This window comes from Lepidochelys olivacea (genome assembly GCF_965140295.1).
Source record: "Lepidochelys olivacea isolate rLepOli2 genome assembly, chromosome: 4".
NCBI classification, from domain to species: Eukaryota; Metazoa; Chordata; order Testudines; family Cheloniidae; genus Lepidochelys; species Lepidochelys olivacea.
In genome coordinates this window covers 41,387,894-41,408,549 of record NC_140414.1, presented here as the reverse complement: position 1 = coordinate 41,408,549, position 20,656 = coordinate 41,387,894, and the positions used below count along the sequence as shown (strand labels likewise).

The following is a 20,656-nucleotide window of genomic DNA, read 5'->3' as shown; positions in this document are numbered from 1 at the left end:
TATGGGAGTAGGCTCAAGGCTGGGGCAGGGGGTTGGGGTGTATGGCGGTGCTTACCTGGAGGGAGAGGGCGGGCTTACCAGAAGCAGCTGGCATGACCCTGCAACTCCTGACGTAGGCGGAGGAGCCAGGGGGCTCTGGGTGCAGTCCCTGCTTGCAGGCACCATCCCTGCAGCTCCCATTGGCTCTGGTTCCTGGCCAATGGGAGCTGCAGAACTAGAGCTCAGTGGAGGCAGCGCACATAGCCCCCTTGGCCTTCCGTCCCCCAAGGAGCTGCAGACCCATGCGAAGCCAGGTAGGGAGTCTACCAGCCCTATCAACCCACCCCCTCTGCACCAGCAGGGGTACTGGACCAGCCCCCCTAGCACCCGTGGTGCCCCCAGACCACCCCCCTCAGAGCACCGAGGGCCCCGGCCCAAGTTTTAGTCACGGGTAAATAGTACAAGTCATGGACAGGTCATGGGCCGTGATTTTTTGCTTATGGCCCATGACCTGTTCATGAATTTTACCTGTGACCATAAAAATACCTGTGTCTAAAATGTAACCTTATTTATGATCACTAGTTTGTGAATTCCTCCTCTGCTTATTACCTTTTCCTCTTTCTTAGTTTTGTCTGGTCTCAGGTCTGCATTATCCCTTTGGTGCTGCTCTCACTTTTACTCTAAGAGCTATCCTCCACAAAGTTGAAAATGACTTCAGTGGTAAATGTCTTGTTGGATAGATTTTCTAGCAGATATCTTGGTAAAACAGTCCCTCTCACCATTATTATGAATGTTGAAACTACTGTCATATACATAAGGGTTTCAGTGGGCAGGAGATGAAAGCATGTCAGATTGCCTGTCCTAATCCTCTGAGTCAATTCCATTTGAATAAGAATTCAAGGAGCAAATTCTTGTTGGCATGATTGGATACATTCATGTGCTAACAATAATCTGGAACATAAAACTGCAATGGCTGTTATAAGCTCACTGTGAAAATGTTTACCTGATTTGGCAGAAAACATTTTTTTTTCATATTAAAAAGTGTTCCTGATTTTTAAAACAATTATATTTCCAAGCTGATCTCTCCTAGCATTGCTGAAATCCTAATTTTAGAACCAACAGTTTATGAAAGTTTATGAAAGTGTGTAATAATTATCCAATTACGATTCTGTGAAAGCAACTTGTTCATTTCTTGAATTAGAGAAACATAGCATTCCTCAGCATTCAATTACATGAAATTGAAGTATGGGGTGTAGCTGATAATCAGTTGTCCTTAGAGCTCCTTAGCAAAGAAGCTTTTAGGAAGAAAACAACAGAAACAAATACCTAATCTTTTTGCGAGTGTTGTGAAGGTAGGGACAGAGCTATTCATTTTATAAATACATTGGTTAGTCTACTGCCTTCTGCTTGCATCACTGGTCATTGCATGCTTACAATCTCCTGCAACAGACAGGATATTACACACAATGAAATGCCAGATCTCCAGGTCTGATTAAGCTGTGTTCAGTGTGCGAGTCGGGCAGTCAGGGGAAGATCCTGGAGCCGATCAAGGACTGGTTGGACCCTAGCATAGTTTAGAGCTTCTCTAATTAACACTAGCTATAACATTTACATGGCCACATCCACTGACACCTCTGACTCTACCTATGCACCTCCCTGCCCACAAACATATTCTGTGCTGGAGTGAGGGGAAGCATGTGGCATAAAGGCAACTGTGCCAGCTTTACACTTCCTGGGGCACTCACCTGGTAATCCCCAGCTGCTTTGTTAAGGCAGCTCTCTGTCTTCTTTGTCCCCATCCCCCTCACCTTGTGCAGCACAAAAGGAATGGAGGTGAGGGCCATTATCTAGTCCAGTGGTCCCCAACCTTTCTGTGGGAAGAGCATATTCCTATTCCTAGAAGACTGTGGCGGGTGCCAGACACCACGCCTCTGAAATGCTGTTGAGAAGCAGCAGTGGCAAGAAGTGCCACCGCCAAAATACTGCAGACAAATGGCAATGCTTCTCATGGCGGTCATGCTTGACAGCGGCCTTTCGGCGGCGCAGTGTCCTGTGGGTGCACACAACTGTCCCCACGGGCGCAATGGCCGCGTTGCGGACCCCTGATCTAGCCCATGTTCACTAAGAGCGAGGCAGAATTTAACATGGCTTTAATTTAACCCTCTGAAGTATGACTCATTTTTCTCATGGTCTTCGCTTGTAAAGCTACTGTGCAAACATTACCAGCCATATTTTAAATTCAGCAGTAGTATTTAGCTTGATGACCTACTTCAGAGAATGCCACTGGCTCACTATACACTGCATAATGATCTTATGCATAAGGATGCCAGATTCTTTAACATATAGAATATCACTTTCCAACCCACCCACCCCACCACTTCAATTATACATGTTTATGTACAATGGTCTTCGTTAAAGAGTAGCATTTACCAACAATGCTGTCTGAGATATTCATTATTTCCCTCTGTTTAGGATTCCAAACAATTGCAGTATTTGAAATACTGTTTTGTGATAACTTTGCAAATTGCTGCAAAAAAAATAACGATAACCACTAGGTGAATCTGTTTGTGGGGGTGGAGGTGATTAGCTCTGAAAACAAACCATCTATATGGCTTGCAGTCTGTTCTTTTCTACTGAGAACCTAAGACATGTTGTTTATAAGTCTGAAATAGCAGTAATGAGACAGCCATTGCTACTACAGCCTTGCACAAATGTGGAGAGAAGTTTACCTTCAAGCATTTCACCATTGGTCAGATTCTGTAAGGACATCATTATGATCTTTGGTACATTTTGGAAGAGTAGTCAATCTTCATGCCAGAGATTAATAGATCTTTTTATTACAGTTGGATTGCATTACAAAATAAGGTGCATTTTCCCAGATCAAATGTGCATGCCAAATCTTTGATTTAATGCCTTCTATGTGAAGAATGAATACCGAGACCTATCATAATGGAAACTAATCCATCTACAAACTTTTTTAACCAATAGTTAACAATGAAAAACAATGCTTTTAGTCCTTGTGTCCGAAAAGTAAGTATTGGAGTTGTCATGCTGGCAGACCGGATGACACCTCATGCCAAGGCCCTTAGGCCTCAAAAAACACTGACAAATGCATAGCTGGAAACCAGGCTGGCTCACCTGTGTGTTAGTATTGTTAAAATGTATATTAGAGTTATAGGACTGTGTTCAGACTTTATGAAATGCTTGTGACTTGCTGCATGCTTGTGAGTTGCTGCTTGTGAGTTGCCAGGCATTAATTTCACTTATAATATCTATATCCTATGTTACAAGGTAATATTTAAGTGTTTGCTCTGAAACCCACAATCATGAGAGAAGTGAAATACTAATAATGAAATAATAATAATGAAATAATGAGAAGAAATACTAGTTTTCCACAAGAGATGTCATCTCCTGCCCAACAAAAGAAGGCCCACAGACACCAGATAAGCCACTGTGGAACACCAGAGGACAAAAGCCTTTGTTGATTGTGCACCCCATACCCACGAATAGGAGATATGCAAATGGTCTCATCTCATCAGCTTTAACTCTGGGGAAAGAGAATAAAAATTCTGGACAAGAAGGAACTAGGTTTCTTTATTCTACCTGGACTCTGAGGGGCAAATATTTCTAAGCATAAGCAAAGGATGCCTGGCTGCTTAGTCTGCTTTAGCTCTAGAAGACATACAGAGCTTTCATATTACAGCAGCTTCTATTACCTTTTGGAACTTGAGACTGTAACCCGTGTGTGTGTATGTTTACCTGCTTTAACCTTGTACATAATACATTTACTCTTCTTAGTTAATAAATCTCTATTTAGTTTATTATCGGATTGGCTAAAAGCATTGTCTTTAGTGTAGGTGCAATTTATCTGGGGTAAGTGACTAGTCTTTTGGGACTGGGACTAACTTGAACACTGTTGTGATTTTTGGAGTAAGGGACCATTTATCACAAAGGCAAGCTAACCTGGGTGGCAAGATAGATCAGAGTACCCCAGGGCACTGTCTGTGAGCCCATGTTAAGGCTGTTATAGTGCTTGAGGAGTTTACACTTGATTCTTGGTTGGTGAAATCGAAGTATAGAACTCACAACCAGTTTGGAGTTTGTGCCCTGCTTCTTCACCGTCTGCCCTGAGCTGGGTACTCTTGCTTGTGAACCATTCCAGGCAGCTTGACAGGGTCAGAATTTAAGACAAAAACATTATTTTAAAACATCTTAGCATAGTGGTATTATTTGAGGCTCCTGGTTTGCTAGAACACATAGGAAAAATTCTCTTTGGTGATCTCAGTCAACAACAATCCTAATTTATGCATCACATAAACAACAGACGTATATATGTATATATTCTTTCTATACAGTTGGGTACTTATACTCACAGTCACATACTAAGGAATACCATCCATGACACAGGTCAAGGCTGGGTTGATTTGTCAGGATTAGGTTCAGGGGAAACATGTATTGTGCCTGCCTATTGCCTTAAGTTTGTTTTACAAAACTTCACCAAATTATACTTACAATAGAGGGAAAACATCACCATACCTGAGATTGTGCATTAATATTGGCTCCTTCCTTAACCAGAACTTTGACAACTTCAGCCTGTCCAGCCAAGGATGCAATGTGCAGGGCTGTATTCCCTTTCTGTTATGTAAAAGAAATGATCCTTCATTAACAATCATTATGATATTCAGAACACAATACTACTTCCATGCATTACTTCATAGGCCACTGTTCTACCTTATAGTGTACACAGCATTGTGGACATTGCATGGGGCAGAGCTGGGATATGCCACCAAAGGGCATTCCAAAGGGGTTTTGTCATGTTAACTCTCCTGGATATATTCTTATAACCTTTTGGGTGGAGTTCTGGAATAGGAGTTGGCTGGTGCATGGAACAAATTGTTGGTTTATTTCATGTTTAACAAAGAACTGGAGTAGCTAGGTTTTTCCTTCAGCTCAGTGGCTGTGCTCTCCAAAAGAGAGCAGAGATCTAGGAGCCTTCTAAATCATCCTATATGACCCAATAAATGAGATCTCCTTGTACACAGCTGAAAGAACAGTCTGAATACCGAGTACTTTGCTGAAAGAACCAGGTTACCAGAGACAAAAAAAACCTAAATGTGAAAGTAATGAGAAGAGAATTTACTCTGTTTTCTACTTGTTGGCACTTAGTAAAGTGTGCATAGGAAAGAACACGATGACTCGACTGTAACCAGGGCTGGAAGAATGGTGGAGGCAGCAGGCAAAGCAGGGAGGAAGCACCTTGTATTGTCCTCAAGGGACTCCCACTGGCATTAATGGCACTGGAGACAGCCCTTCTCAGCTGAAGGCAGGGTTGCTGTTACGGGGGGGAAAGTGCAATGGAGGCTTCCTGGAGAACCCATTTCTCTCTAATCAAACAAATAGCTAGAGCAGTAGAGCCTTGCTGGAGATTTGCATTTCATTCCCAGCCCCACTGTGAGCCAAGGTGTTCCTGGGGGAGGCAGTATCCCACATCTAACATCGTTTCACTGAAGAATTACATGCTAATGTACTCTTAAAAGAGTCCCATCTAGGCTAGAAAAAAACATGGTTCAATGTAAGGCTCAGGGTCAGAGGGGTGGATTAAAGAAAGGTAAAATGAGGGAATCTTTAGGTCTCCATCAATGAGGTGTCCACAGGGGTGGGGAGAAGCAGCGTGGAGTGAGGGCCTAGACTTATTTTAACGAAGATTCTAGAAACATTACCCTATATGTCACAACTCATCAGCCAAAATAAGTGAATAACCATGTTACACTATATCTCCATAATTTGCAGTGCCAGAGAATTCACTTTTTGCTACAGAATAGTGCTCCAGAATTTCAGCTTTTGGTTTTTCTTAAATTAAATTTCTAGCTCTAATAGTTGCAAAGATAACCATGGAAATATGAACCGAGCATAATTAATGTGCATCTGAGTCTGCGAAGAGCCAGAAACAATAGCTCTGAGAGGAGGGATCTTCCCCATTCATCTGACTCACAGCGCCATCAACCCTGTTATTGTACAGTTGTAGAAATGGGCATTTTCCCAAGAATCCACAAAATTCAGCATTATTACTGCAGAATGGATTATTGTGCTCAGCATGGTTTACCTTCTCTTTGCCCCGCTAGGACGTGCTTGCAGGGGAGTTACTGGGATTACAGCGTATGCTCCTTTCACTGTTCTACAGAACCAGATAGGAAAGGGGTCAGGGAGAAAGGGCTAGAGTCCAGCTTGCAGAAAAGGAGCAGGTGTAATCAGACGTACAGACTGGTCAGCTGGGATGCTTAGAGAATAGAGCAGCTCCGGAGAACTGAGAAAATGAACTGCTGAAGCTGACTACAATGTTCCCCATTCTGTGGCACGCACTGGATAGGGAAAAGAGATTCTGTTCCAGACCACCTAGACAACAACAACGTATGCTGAAGGCCATACAGCTCAGGTAACTACAGAGCACAGCTGAAAACCCTTCCTTAGAATTAGTCATTACTGAGAATAACATTGATGAATTATACTATAGAAGTTATGGCTGCAGAACTTGGTCCCATTGTATTGCAGCGTACATAGGGACCTGCAGATGTTACTCTTATACATTTTCACTATTCTGAAATAGTCTACTGTTGGTCAGCTATATTTCTGGTCTCTCTAATGAGAAACGCCACTAAAAAAGGGTAAATTTTTTCATGATAGTGAAACTTTAAGGGCTCCCACCGTACACATACTTTTCAGTCCTCATCTTCATTTATAGTCTAGGAGCCTCAGCTGATTCATAGATTCACAGATTTTAAGGCCAGAGGAGACCATTGCGATCACCTAGCCTGACCTCCTATATTACACAGGCCACATAATTTCAACCCTTTAATTTCTGTATCAAACTCGTAAGTTGAAGTCAATGAAGGTAAACTGATTTGCATCAGTGGAAGATCTGGTCCTTTGGTTTAGGAAGAAATTAACACCTTATACTTTATCAAAGAGGTATTTATCTTAATATTATATTCTTATATTGCAGTTTTTTGAAAATTTCCTGACTATTTGCACTGTCCATCGGATAACAAGGGGAAATATCAACTTCTAGTTCTTTCAACTCTTTGCTTTGTAAATGAACTATACAAACATGCACAGATTACCTTAGTAGCTGAATCCACTGCTGACCCTCTTTCCAGTAACTCCTGTACCAGTCCCACATGGCCTTCTTTGGCAGCCAGGTGTAGGGCATTGAGTCCATTCTGTAAGCAAAAGGGCCATACCAGTCAAAAACACCACATTTGTAAAGATACACACGCACACTTTCTCCAAGTAAAAAATGAAGATTAATGTCCAGAATATTGGTTCACCTTCTAGTTATTTGTCGGCATAAGCCCCAATATTTCTTACTACAATAGTTGAGCTCAAGTACTCTGTGACAAAGCTCCTCCAGTAACAACACTTCTCTTATGGCAACAAGGACATAATTACAAACCATATTTTGCAGCAGGCAAATATCCCCCTCTTTGATAACTCTGTATTCGCTAACAGGACTACCTTGGATACTTCTTTGGCCCCCATTACCATATTATCTGAGCTCATCTCATTCTTTCATGCCCTAGTGTGGCAGCGAGTCCATCCCTCTCCAGTGCCAATGAGCAGAGCCGGGGCTGGTGCCTGCAAGGGCGGGAGGGAGCAAGCAAGACTGATGGAGGAGAGCAGATGGGGAAAGCTACTGAGGAGGATGGAGCCAAAACAGAACCACAGCCAGCTGTGGCCACCCACATTGCCACATAGCAACCTGCACTCACATACACACACATACCGCCCCTTTTCCCCAGATACCTTTCCTCCCACAGCTCCCCACTCAATCTGCCCCTGCCATAGCGCTCCAACCCGTTTCTCCCACAGTGCCCATCCAACCCCCAACCCTCCCAGCTCCTGCTTAAAACCCGCCAACTCCCTGCAACCCTGTCCCCAAATAAACACACCATAGCCCCCTACCCCATAAGTAAAACCAAACCCCATAAAACCTCCTCCTGCCACAGTCCCCCACTCATCTCCCCACCATCCCAACCCCCATCTCCCCAAATAAACCCACCCCGCGGCTCAAGTCCCAAATAAATGCCCCCCATAAAACATCGCCCTTCCAAAACCCCACCTCACCCCCAAACCTTCCCCTTAAATTGCATATCCTATTTTTCACAGTCCTATGATGATCTTCACAGTACATCAGCCAGGTGACAGATATAAATACTGCCACTGCCCTCAAGCACTCTGCTGTTTTGCCATATTGCAAGCATCATAAACGACACTCAGTCTACAGTCAGTTGAGAGTTATATAATATTCGTCACACCTCTTGTTTCTAAGCTGGTTGGAGGCGCTAAAGGCTTGGAATAAACGAACAAGCAGCCTTCTGGTCTTTATTCGTTCATCAATCACAGACAGCTCAGGTCTGCAATTCCTGCTGGAATTTGACAGCACTCAGCTCCTGAGAGGAGACACTTAATGGCACTAGGCCTAGTGGCTGTAAACAGAAAGAGCTAGATTCATTTCTGAAGTAACACCACTGGATCCTGTGTTCAGGTGAGGATGGTGAGCAGATTTTGAGGTTATATTCAGTGGAGTTACAGCAGGAATGAATCTGGCCCACTGTACTGATTTTAAGCTTTGGAAATGTACATTTGTGATGTTTGCTGGCATTGAACAAGTTTCATTAATTCTTTTAGCACATTGAAATATACTGTCCTGCACTGAAAGTCAGAAGGAGCTACACTAAATTGATCTGCAGACTTGATAGATGTGTTTACTCACATTCAGCAGCAGGTACTATGCCTTCTTATTAAACTGTGACTTTTGTCACAAAGTTGATTTTACATATACACCAGTTTCTTTCTAACACTACTGGGTATCATGGGACCATATTATTACCTACAGTAATGTAAAGTTTTAAAAAACATATTCTGTAAGTAGACAGTATAGTGTTCTTCTAATTATTTTAGGTCAGATAATTATACTTGGGTATGATCCCACAGACTCAGAATCAATAGGACTCTATGTGCAGGAATGGAAATTGAGATTTTGTCCCTTACGGTTGTATACAACTGTTTTATCACAACGAAAGGTCTTAGTATATGGACAATGGCTAACACTCTACAATCCTCACACAATGAAAAAAGAGTGAAGTAGTAGCGTAGGCAAAAAGAATGTGATGTGAGTGCTTGTGACATATGTCCATACGTTCCTGTGACTGCAAATAGCCAGGAACAAGATATCCTATATTTTAATACTCTACAGAGTGGAAGGACAGCAGCTTCACCACACAAAAAGCTACAACACTCTAGGTTAAAATATTTTAATGTATACCTTATGATACATGCCTAATCATATCATATTAGGTCCTTCAGCCCCAATACAATGAATAGATTATGTGAAATCTCATTGAAAGGTATGGAATTTCGCATAACATTCATTTAAAATGTTTGCAACATAAAATGCTTTATTAAGGGGCAGTGAAAAGATTAGAGAAAGACTATGCAGTATCTGCTGTACAAATGTAAATAGCTCAGTTGTTTCTGTTCTCTTTTTAACTAAAATATCAGAAGAAAGCACTGCATCTTTTGCAGTAGTACCTGTACAACTGTACACTTTTAAATTGAGCTTTGTTCCGCCCCATCCAGAGTCAATGTTGTAATTATTCTTCTCCCCACAGGACTGATCCCTGCTATTTCTTACGATGGAAGGTCTGTAAATCAAAGTGGCTCCCCTGCTCCTGTCAGCTGAATTCCAGCATGCTGGAGCAACAGCGCTTTCTGAAACTTCTCGTTTCTAAGCTGGTTGGAGGTGCTAAAGGCTTGGAATGAACGAAAAAGCAGCCTTCTGGTCAAAAAAAAAAAAAGTGGGTGGGATTTTGTTTAAACTAGTCATATGCTAAACAACATTTGAAAGCAGAAGGAGTTCTGTCTTAATCCTGACAAAGTACGTACACAGCATAATTACCTCTTTCCTGGGGTTTGGCTTCATTGCTAACTCTCACAATAATTAAAGAATATAACCCTAAACCTTCTCCTCAAACTTGGCTGTACAAGGGTTTTCCTGCAGCAACCCCTTCTCTCCTAGATTCTAATTCCCTCTATCTATAAGAAAGAGGTTTCAACCCCTTATCTCCTGCTGAGTTTGCAAGAGTACTATTCAGCAGTGATTACTTAAATAATTTCCCTACATCCACAAAGGAACCCATGCGTTTCTATGAAAGCCTTAGAAATTGCCACCCTGTTCCAACACTTAGCCGAACGTCGTCCTTTTTAAAAAAAGGAGATTGGCTCTGAAGTCTCAGCTTTTGGCTGGAAATGGTTCCCACCAAAGTCAATGGGAGTAGAATCGGTCCCTTGTAGAATATGCTTTACCCTTCAAATGAAAGGATTGTTGATACAAGCTTTCTTCACAGCCGGTCTTAGGCTTCCTCTGAACTAGCACTTCATGCAGCGATGGCCTAGTACCAGTACAACTCCAACGGCATTAGCAAACTAGAAGCACTGGTGTAGACGGGGCACAGGTAGTTTAACTACCGCTGTATCACGGTCAGTGGGACTGGAGTCAGAGGGTTTGTGTTGCCTGGAGGGATTATTATGGACTTGGGAATGGATGGTTAGGTTGGAAGCAATTTAGCCACATGGGCAGAGCAGTGCACAGGATTTAAAAAAGTTCCCTGTTCGACAACCTGTATTCAGCATCATTCTTTACTAATGAAACAATCATGTCTCTGAGCAACTGTGAAGGGCAGAGGGTTGCTTGGTAACTCTAGAAAGTCCCACTCTTCTGATGTTTACTGACAGGTGTCACCAAAATCAAAACATACATTCTGTGGGAAAAAAAAGTTTGAATGAAGTGTAGAAAACATCCTTGCATTTGTGAATATTTGCCTATGTGGTTTAAGTAAATATTTACTTCTACCGTAAGGAACAACAACTTTTTTGTGCTCATTTCAGATTGAAAGTACACATTTTGCTTTAGGTCTTTCATGACATTAGAAAACAGAAATGTAATTCAATAGACTTACCCCTTTCACTTCCTGACATGCTACAAAATGATGAACACTTGCAACTCCCATTAACTTTAGTGGAAGCAGTGGGTGTTTGGCACTTTGTCGGTGATGTTCAGGATCTTTCGGGCCCCTATTACTGCCCACTGCTGTCTCAGGACACTCAGTGCTTGTCTGCATGGAAACTTAGCGTGTGGACAGCCAGGGTGTAGATCTACAGCACACTTACTTGCTAAGCACTACGTTGCTGTGTGGCCCTGCTACTGTGCACTAAAAGTTCTGTAATGCACTTTGGCATACTCCTGTCTCAAAAAGCAACTATGGAATGTTTAGTGTGCAGGGTCCATGTAGCCACTTAGTACTTAACAAGCTAATGTGCCACACACTAAGTCTCTTGGTAGACAAATCCTCAAAGTCAGAATCAGTCAAAGGCTGAAAGGATTTGTGGAAAAAGCCTCAGTGAAGTCAGTGAAAGAGAGAGAGAGAAGTTGGGCCAATAAAAAAAAATATTACCTCACCCACCTGGTCTCTCTAATACCACTCTCGGACCAACACAGCTAAAAAAACACTGCAAACAACAATGAAACTAAAATTTTGATCATTTAAGATGTTCTCATTTAACTTTTAATGTATTGCAGTTCATTCTGGTTGTCTCTGCTGGGTATGATATTAACAGGGTTTTAGTACTACTGCAGTTCTGTTGGTTCCAATAGAACAGGACAGGATGAATCACCTGGTGAACTTAGTCCACATGAAAATTGCTTTATAATTTTCCAAAGAGAAAGAAACTTTGTAAGATTTCCAGCAGAGGCAGAAATAAATGTCTAGTTGTCAGAGCACACAACTGGGAGTTCTTTTGTTGGATTTCAATATCCAACCACTGATATTCTGTGACCTGTGACAAGTCTCTTAATTTTTCTGTACCTCAGTTACCCCATCTGTAAAATATAGAGAATAATATGCCATAAGGTGTTTGGGAATCTTGCTTATTTAATTTATACAGTACTTTGAGATCCTTGGAATAAAATTGTTAAAGAAAGTCAAGGTATTATTATTTATGTGCTCAAAAGACACTGATAATGGTTGTTTTGGTTTGGTCACTTATGAACCAGAGGGAATTTGGCTGGCTGGATATTGGTCCCACCACAGACAAATTCTCCTTTTGTGAAAAAAAAAAAAAAAAAGTGTGAAAATTAAAAGTCTATGTCCTGCTCTGTTGCAATTCAAGTTTCAGCCTGGGATGGCAAAAGAGAATGCAAGACTTATGCCTGATTCAGCACTGTATGTTACTCCTGTTTATTTCTTGCAATTCTATTTCAATCTATGGAGTTATGATAGTGTTAAACCAGAATGACAAAGTGAAGAATCAGGCCCAATTTGTCAATGACTTCCCTCCTGTAGTTAGTTAGGTTCAATGGGGTGTAAGTCAGTGGAGAATGTGACCCATGCACTGAAGCTTGAAGCCATGTGCATATGAGATTGTGTACTACCAGGGCAATTCTGAAGAAGTTGTAAACACAGTGGAAAATAAGACCCTGTTGTGGCTCATCCCACATGCAGATGCTGCACTCCGTTCAATGCTGTGGCTGCGTGAAGAGTGCCACAGCATAATTCTTATGGAATTTAATGAGTTTTGTCTCTGTCCACGATATATATAAACACCATCTTGCTCACAAACACGTCTTCCTACATTCTGGGTCAAAACTGAAAAGACTACACATGCATTCCCACCCATGGAGAAAGCCATGAGGAGTTAGGAACAGCACAAAGTGTGCAGAAGTTCTCCCTCTAGAGGGAAAGGTTCAAGGAGAGGCACAGAGTAGACAGGAGCACATGGCTTCCCAACCACCTGGATATTCCCCCAAAAATACCTCAAAGAAATAAAGGAGAAAAATCTAAAAAAAAAGGGGGGGGAATTGTATGAAGCTGTGAAAGTGCAGACATCTCCCTTCTAATCCTTTTGCAGCCAGTGAATTCATGAAGCTATGTGAACCTACTGACTTACCACTCATACCCAACACTACCATTATCACCACTATTGTTATGCTGGAGGGTGGGTGGCTCTCAGTGAGTGTGTGTTTGATCTATGGGCTGTGCTGGTGGGTTTGAAAGTTCCCTTCAATTCAGGCTAAATGATGAAGCAGTTAAATGCCGCTTTGCTTAGTAATAGCTGAAACAACACAAGCCACCACATAAATCACTGGCCTGCATGCCAAGGCAGGTGTAGGAGTTGAGCCATATGGTATGAAAGGGTTTTCTCTGAGTCTGAATGCAAAGCAAGGGCAGGAGGCTGTTTTGTGAGGCTGTGAGAGTCACAAGCAGCCAGAGATGGCAGCAGGCCAAACAGACAACAAGACCAGCACTGGTAACATGGCCTTGAGAGAAAAAGCTTTTTGGACTGAGTACTGGCCAGGAAAAGACTTAGAACTGTGAGCAAAGAAACTGCCTCCTGTTTCATTCCAATTATGTTCAGGAAATCAGGACCTTGTGTGCATTCTTTGAAAATAAACAGGATTGCATGAAAGAAATATCCGACTATCATCCATTTCTTCTAATGGCATCAACCTGTAAGGTCTCAAATATTGGCTAACTGCTCAGGCCAAAACCAGGTATTATTCTTATATATTCCATTTTGAATTATCATCTCTTTTAAAGACTGTCAGGCAACTGATACACCCCAAGTGCTTGCAGATTTTACAGTTTTTGTCTTTTGATAGAATTGTCCTATGTCAAGATAGCTGATGTGCCATTCAAAGCTATGTTGTAAAATTACAGTCCCAACTATAAATAATGTTTTGATATTCAGTATTTTTAACATTCATTCATATATCTCAAATGCAAGGCACCTGTGTAAATCCAGAGTGACTCCAGTTAAGACTGAGGTGGCCTCGGAATCCTATTGAGTTCATTGTTGAAAGAGTTTATAAAAATGTTTTAAAATGTATTATTAATGTATATGGGGCAATAGTTATCTATAAACTGAACCATACAAACATTCAAAACAGTAACAATTTAAAGTTGCCAGTGAGAGGAAGTGACATCATTTTGTGCCAGGATGCTGGAAAGAGAACAAAAGTTCTTCTTTTGACTCACCATCATGGCCAGATCAAGTTAGTCATATTAACTTCAACTCAGAATTATGGAAGTTTTCTGAGCCTGTGTGTGAACCAGCAGGAGCTAGAAGAAAAGAGCAGGGACAGAGAGTTCCTGCAGAGAACAGTAAAACTTAGGAGAAAGCTTAGGCTGAGGTCTACATCTGTGGACCTTAAATTAAGAGTAAAGAAAACCCTCTGAAGGGGGACTGAGTTTTGGACACTAACTCAATGCTATGTGTGCTATTCCTGTGTGCTATTCTCAAAGTAGGGACTCAGGCTCTTCATGTGGCTGTGTAACTAAAGCAGGGTGAAACTTTTTAGACAAATAGTTTATTTGCTGAAAAACAGAGTTTTGGGTTGACTGAAATTATTCAATAATTCAACATACATTCACCAAACAGTTTAATCCAAAACCATTTTTGGGAACTAGATTCACAAGGAGACTTAGGGGCCATTCACAAACCCAGTGGTGGTTGCCCCTGTAATTTATAAAATTAAATATTCATAGACCAGAGAGAGAGGGTGAGAATAACTATAGCTTTGCAGTTAGGGCACCCACCTGAGAAGAAGGACAGCTAGGTTCAATTCCCTGCTCAAAAAATATTTAAGAATATATACAAAGTAGAACATCTTCAGCAAGAGCAAGAAAGAGACCACACCAGAATACACTATAGACCAGTGTGAAGGGCCCATCACCTGCAGTATGAGACACCCAAGTTCAAATCCCTGTTCCCAATCTGGCAAAATGGGGACATGAATCCAGGTCTCACATATCCCAGGTGAGTGCTTTAACCCTGTTGGGCTATAGGATATAAGAGGACACCACCTCCTCCATGAATGGCATTTCCAAATTTGCTTTTAATCAAACAGCAGTTAGGAATTCCCCCAAATCAAAACTATTTATTCTTTATTTTATTTTGTTTAGTTGAGAAAACTGAAAAAGTTTAGTATTGGGTAGATCCAAAATGAACTTATTTTTTTGAGGGGGGGCAGTGAACTGAAAAATGTATTAATTCTTTTCGCTGTTCCATATGGAACTTCACTCTATCACAACAGTGATGACCACTAGTCTATGGATGCAGTCACATTATTAAGGACACTAACACATCACCATTCATCCCCCATGCTTTGCCGTTCACCCATACAATTTTCAGATAAATGTCAATGCTGGATATTTATAAATCAAAACATTTATTTTCTAACTTCACACAGTAGCTACAAAAACGGGATGCCAAAATCATAACTGGCAATCCTTCTGTCATGAATCTGACCCCCCAAAATTATGAGAATGGCCAAAAAGAGTCATGAGGTTAATTTTTTTTCCCCTGAGACTATCTTGTGTTTTTGGTCCGTCTTTCAGTCTTTAACGTCTGCTGCCCACTCCCAATACGTGTGATAATTAAACTGTTGCCAGTTCTCCCAAACGCATATAGTATTGATTTTGGCCTCTCTGCAAGAGCTCTCACTGACTGCACTATGGTATGGAGTTGCCAGCTTCTCTCCAAGCTCTAACATTCTAATTGAATTAATTAATTGTGTCACTCCATTCCCACATTTGCCCATCTCCCAGCCCAGTAATTATTTATGCACATCAGCTCTGTCCCTCCAGTTCCCCCCTGTCACGAGCATTAGTGCATCTCTGCCCCTTCTGCAGCTCCAGGGCTCCTCACCCACCATCCCAGCCCTGGTGTTTGAAGCTGTGATGGGGTCCCCTTCCCAGGCCTGGAGGGGGCAGATCCAGGGGTTATTCACCCCCCTCTTTCCCTTCCTAGGCTAGAAAGGGGTGAAGAGCAGAGGGGGGAAGTAGACAACAGACTGACCCATTGTTTATAGGACGGGTCGGAGGTGGGGACAAGCCAAATTTAGTAGCTGTACTGTTTCTTAAACAGGGGAGGTGAGAGAGAGGAGCAGAATGACGTCAGTTCCTCCCATCTCCCCTACCCAAAATTTTATCTTGTATCCTGAGGTGAGGGTGAGAGAGCTCTGTTCACCTCCTGGAGCAGTTCTGATTGGTTGCTCTTCCCCAGGAGGAGGAGGAGAAGGCGGCCAATCAGAGAGGATTTTCCCCTGGACCCAGATGGACATCACAAGGGCTAGCGCTTGTTGTCTCATTGCAAAATTGGCTACAGCACTGGCCAAAAATCACATAAATGGAGTTAAAACAGAGAGTTGACCATGCTGGGTATGTTTCCCATGTTTCAGCTTACCCAACCTCTCCCTGCACAGCGGACCTTATAGTTACAAGAGATCTGCTCAACTCTGAGATCCACACTCAGAAAACCCCCAAACAAGCCACCCCACCTTTTCTGCATTTCCTCCTGGGGTAGGCATGCTCATGGATGATCTGAAGAGATATAGACACCTCTTGCTCTCCATCAGAGTCGTCCCTATATAAACAGTGCCAGCATTCCCCAAGCAGTACAAGACACCCCAGACACAGAAAGAATTTCCTCCAGGCTCCATTAGAGTAATAGGACACTTTGAAGTTATCAAAGCGACTATTATGCTCCAGTTTACTGCATATAACTGAGCAAAGCTTAGGCTACCTAATTGTGCTTAAAATACACTCAAATAGCAGATAATATTTAGTAGGAATCCATCCTATTGAAAACATAATTTTACTTTTAATAATGGGCACAACAGAAAAATTTATAGTCTGTGAAAATATAACATTTGTAAAGAAAACTGAAGACTATATCTAAACTAAACATAATGAATGTGAACAAAAAAGTGTATGTAGCTTATTAGGAGGTTATGGATATACTGTAGACCACTACTTTTTTCATATAGAATAGAAAATGAATGGTTCATCTTTAAAAGCCATCATCCTAAACATGTGGTATATAAGGGGTTGTTGGCAGTTCAAAAAGACAGTCAATCAGCTCATAGGGATAGAATGCAACATGACAACTTTGTCTGCACAATTTAGCAAAGAACCGGAATCTTGTCCATTGACATTTCCAAATTTCTGTTCAGAAACCAAGAAATAATCAGTAATTTATGATTTTCACAACATATTGGGGCACTCCTGTTCACATTAAAGGAAGCAATGACAATTCTATAATAATTTAAGCATGCAATAAAGCACCATAAAGACGCTAAATAAATGCTACTGTCAATATATTCTGAAACAGTAGCGGTTATCAAACTTTGGAAATACTAAAAACCAATGAAATACATTTGATTCTCTAGCTAGTCATTTCCCTAATTCAAATCACAGTACTTGAGAAATAACGGCTCCAATTCAAGAAAACACTTTACCAGGGGTTAGTCTATTCTATTCAGAAAAGCACATTTAACCTTAAGCATAGACCCACAAGAATTATTTCTCTATCCAACAACAAAGCATACCATTTTAAAGAAAGGAAAAGGCAAATTTGGAGCACCAGTGCATTTAACATGTGACACTAAATTTTCAAAGCAGTACACAGGCTTTTCTCCCTAAAGTCAAATGTATACCTTCTTGTCCAATGTGCATGGGGGCACACCTTTTCCCAAGCAGGTTGAGGTGGGGCTTGCATATGGCTCATAGATCCATGACTGTATAAATACACCATCCAAATTGCATGCAGAATGAAAGCTAAATAGCTGCTGAACCATCAAGGCTGAAGTAGCAGCTGCAGCATGACTCCTGTACTATTCCCTAGTCTGAAAGAGCAGGATTCTATCCCTTCTGATCCTACAGAACTCCACTAAGCACATTTTTCATTTTAGCTGTGTGCAAGACCCAGGAATTAGCCCCTCGTAGGATTTTTTCATTAGCTAGGAATGACTTCCGTCATTTAAGAGACCCACAGGAAGTGTTTTATTCTTGGTATGACTGAAGAGAGCAAATAGATATTTAAGGAAAGCGCCTGAGAGTACGACGACAGATGAGAGCATGGTGATGCTAGGAAATGACAGCATTAAATAACAGTGAGTTGATTGAAAGCAGCAGTGGTCCTATCCATGCCCATTATGCAGCAAATATGGTAAACAGTGTATTGTCTCCCTCAACATTACAAGTCTGTCACATGTTAGGCCACAGCTGCTTGTTCACTTTGAGTCCAGTTCTGTCAAATTTAGGATTACTTGCCTCATAAGCTACTACTCAATATAGGGCAAGGATGGCAGAATCTGACAGTTTATAGTCAAATGGCTTCAATTAGAAATCAAACAGAATAATTAAAAGATACAAATTTAGAACTTGTGGTCTACCAGAACTTTCTTTGTAACCTTGGCAATAGTATAATTCTAGCTTTTATTCATTGTCTGTCTTAACCTCAAGAATCTAGTTAATGGCTATAACCCCAGCCCATCACCATGTTGCAAATGGTAAGCTTTTCAGAGTCTTAAGAACAGAGAGACAATGAGGGTATGTCTACAGAGAGACTTGGTGAGCAAGCCAGGGAGTAAATGTACAATGCTCTAACCTGTTGTTTTAATCAGCAGTAGATCAAGGGGACTACTGTAAATGGGTAAGTATCAGAGCTCAAATCAGAACAAAGAAGTGGGTGGATCAATTCCGTGCTTAGACCAGTTGACCATGTCTCTTCCCACTGCACTCTGCCGATTTAATTTAAGTGTTGGTTTACTTTACGTATGACTGCATACTGTGCAAGTCAGTATAAAATGAATGAGCATAACCCAAAAATACATAGATGGCATTAGAGCCTCTATTCAGTCTTAATGATCAGTGGAAACAGCAAAAGGTCAGCTGGGTAAAGTCCAACATATTCAGAAGAGAGGCTGGCTGGCATCCAAAAAGCACTTTATCTAATTAAGTGGACCAGGACAGCAGAGATCCACAGAGGGAAAGATTCATGTGAAGAGTTCTCCTTTCAAGACTATTCTGGAGGCCCTGATACAATGAAAGAAGCTTATGTCAAAAATTCAAGCTCCAGTCCTACATGAGACTTAAAATGAGAGAGCTCTTCAGAGAGATTCAATATTTGCCTGAGTACAAATAGGGCAACAGAGGATGAGGGAGAACGATGAAACTATCTCACGGCAAGGGGATTTCACTGGGAATGAGTCTGCTGCACAGTGTTCACAGCTTCTGTAATTTTATTGCTAGTCTCATAATATTTGGTGTTTTTCTTGAAGCCCTGCTTCTCAAAAGTCATGCAATTACTCAGGAATCTCAAATCTCATTTTAAAAAGAAAAGTGATTTTCTAGCCCTCCTGGTTATAGAGAAATACTAAAAAACAAGACTCCTAAAGGCTCAAAACACCTCAAAGCAAATAAAAAGGTTTTTTTTAATGTCACGATTTTTAAGCCAATCTTATGGAGTTTGGGGCCGAATTCATAACATTTGAATGCTTGGGGTTGGCACACTGCCAAATGCCACTTTCAAACTTATGAGAGGGACAGGAAGAAATTGCTTGGGAGCATCAGAGAAGACCCAGGCCATGCCCCTTATTCAGACACTTGTGGATTTTTCTTCTTCAAGTCCTTCAATCAGGGTGAGGCTGAGGGTGGTACTGGCCACTGACTTCAACAGAGCCAGAATTTCAAATGAATGTTTTTCTGTGAGAGCAAAGTAGGGTGCAAGGACAACGTGAGGTGAATAAGAGCTGTAAAGAGTTTGATTTTTCACTGGACTGAGAGGTGGGGTAGGATATGTGGTTGTTGAGAGAGTGGACCATGGGGAGAAATTGTATGCCAACATTAGGCAATTTGCCTCTTCATTATTTGTCTATATCCATCTGTCTTGTCTAGTAAGATGGTAAGCTCTTCATGTCAGAAATGTCTTCTGTTTGTACAGTGCCTCACACAATGGAGTGCCATTCTGGAGTGCTACTACCAGAAGTACTAATAAATTTATTTGAACCAACTTCCAAATATTAATATTTGTCTAGGCATAGTCCATTCAGAAAGATGGATGTGATTCAAGCTAGTTCTTCTGTCCCTAGTAAACGATGGGAATAGGCAACCTGGAGGAAATGTCATAAAACCTTTCTATCCCTGAACCAAACCCAACCTGAACCTTGAAGGCACAACTAGATTTCATTAAGGAATACCTAGTAAGGTTCCTTGATTCTCCTTCCCTTCTTACCACACCTCCCACCTCTCTTGAAGGCAATGGAGGGGAGGAACTACAGGAACTATAGTGAGCACCTGGAGGGTTTGTGGTGATGAAGCTGGGAGACTGGACATTTGATGAATGAGGATGGGAAAGATTGCATTAAACTAGAATGGGATGTAGTCACATCTACAAAACACATTAGGAAAGTGAACACTCTACCTTCATTATAAACACATGCATTGTGAGTCTCAAACCCTACTCTCCAAGTTCAGTGTGCATGAAAGGTGTCTAAATATTCCTCCCTTTGTACACTTCTGTGACACCAACCACCACCCTCTATTGGCTGGAGATCCAAACACACACCATCCTCAAGTTCACCCACCTGTTATGAAATGGACCAGAGACTTGACCCTTTTGGGAGCTGAGATGAGGCAAAGTCAAAAGGTGCATGTTATTCTCCATACACAGTCTAGCCACAACAAGGGTTATCTCTTATACAGGGCAGAACTATAAATTGAGCATGATTAAAATATTGCACCTATGTACTAAAACATAACTTCAAGATTCTAATAATGTT

The 20,656-nt window shown here is 41.5% G+C and overlaps 1 protein-coding gene across 9 annotated transcripts in view; it reads right to left on the bottom strand.

The window, feature by feature from the left end:
• ANK2 (ankyrin 2) overlaps positions 1 to 20,656 on the bottom strand; it is a 589,776-nt gene that overhangs the window by 209,804 nt on the left and 359,316 nt on the right. For all 9 annotated transcript variants that reach the window (XM_084626827.1, XM_084626832.1, XM_084626829.1 and 6 more), the window contains 2 exons: positions 7,098 to 7,196; positions 4,516 to 4,614 (listed from right to left, as the gene is read on the bottom strand). In XM_084626827.1, the coding sequence (XP_084482953.1) occupies positions 4,516 to 4,614; positions 7,098 to 7,196 (198 nt within the window). The remainder of the gene's footprint in view (positions 1 to 4,515; positions 4,615 to 7,097; positions 7,197 to 20,656) is intronic.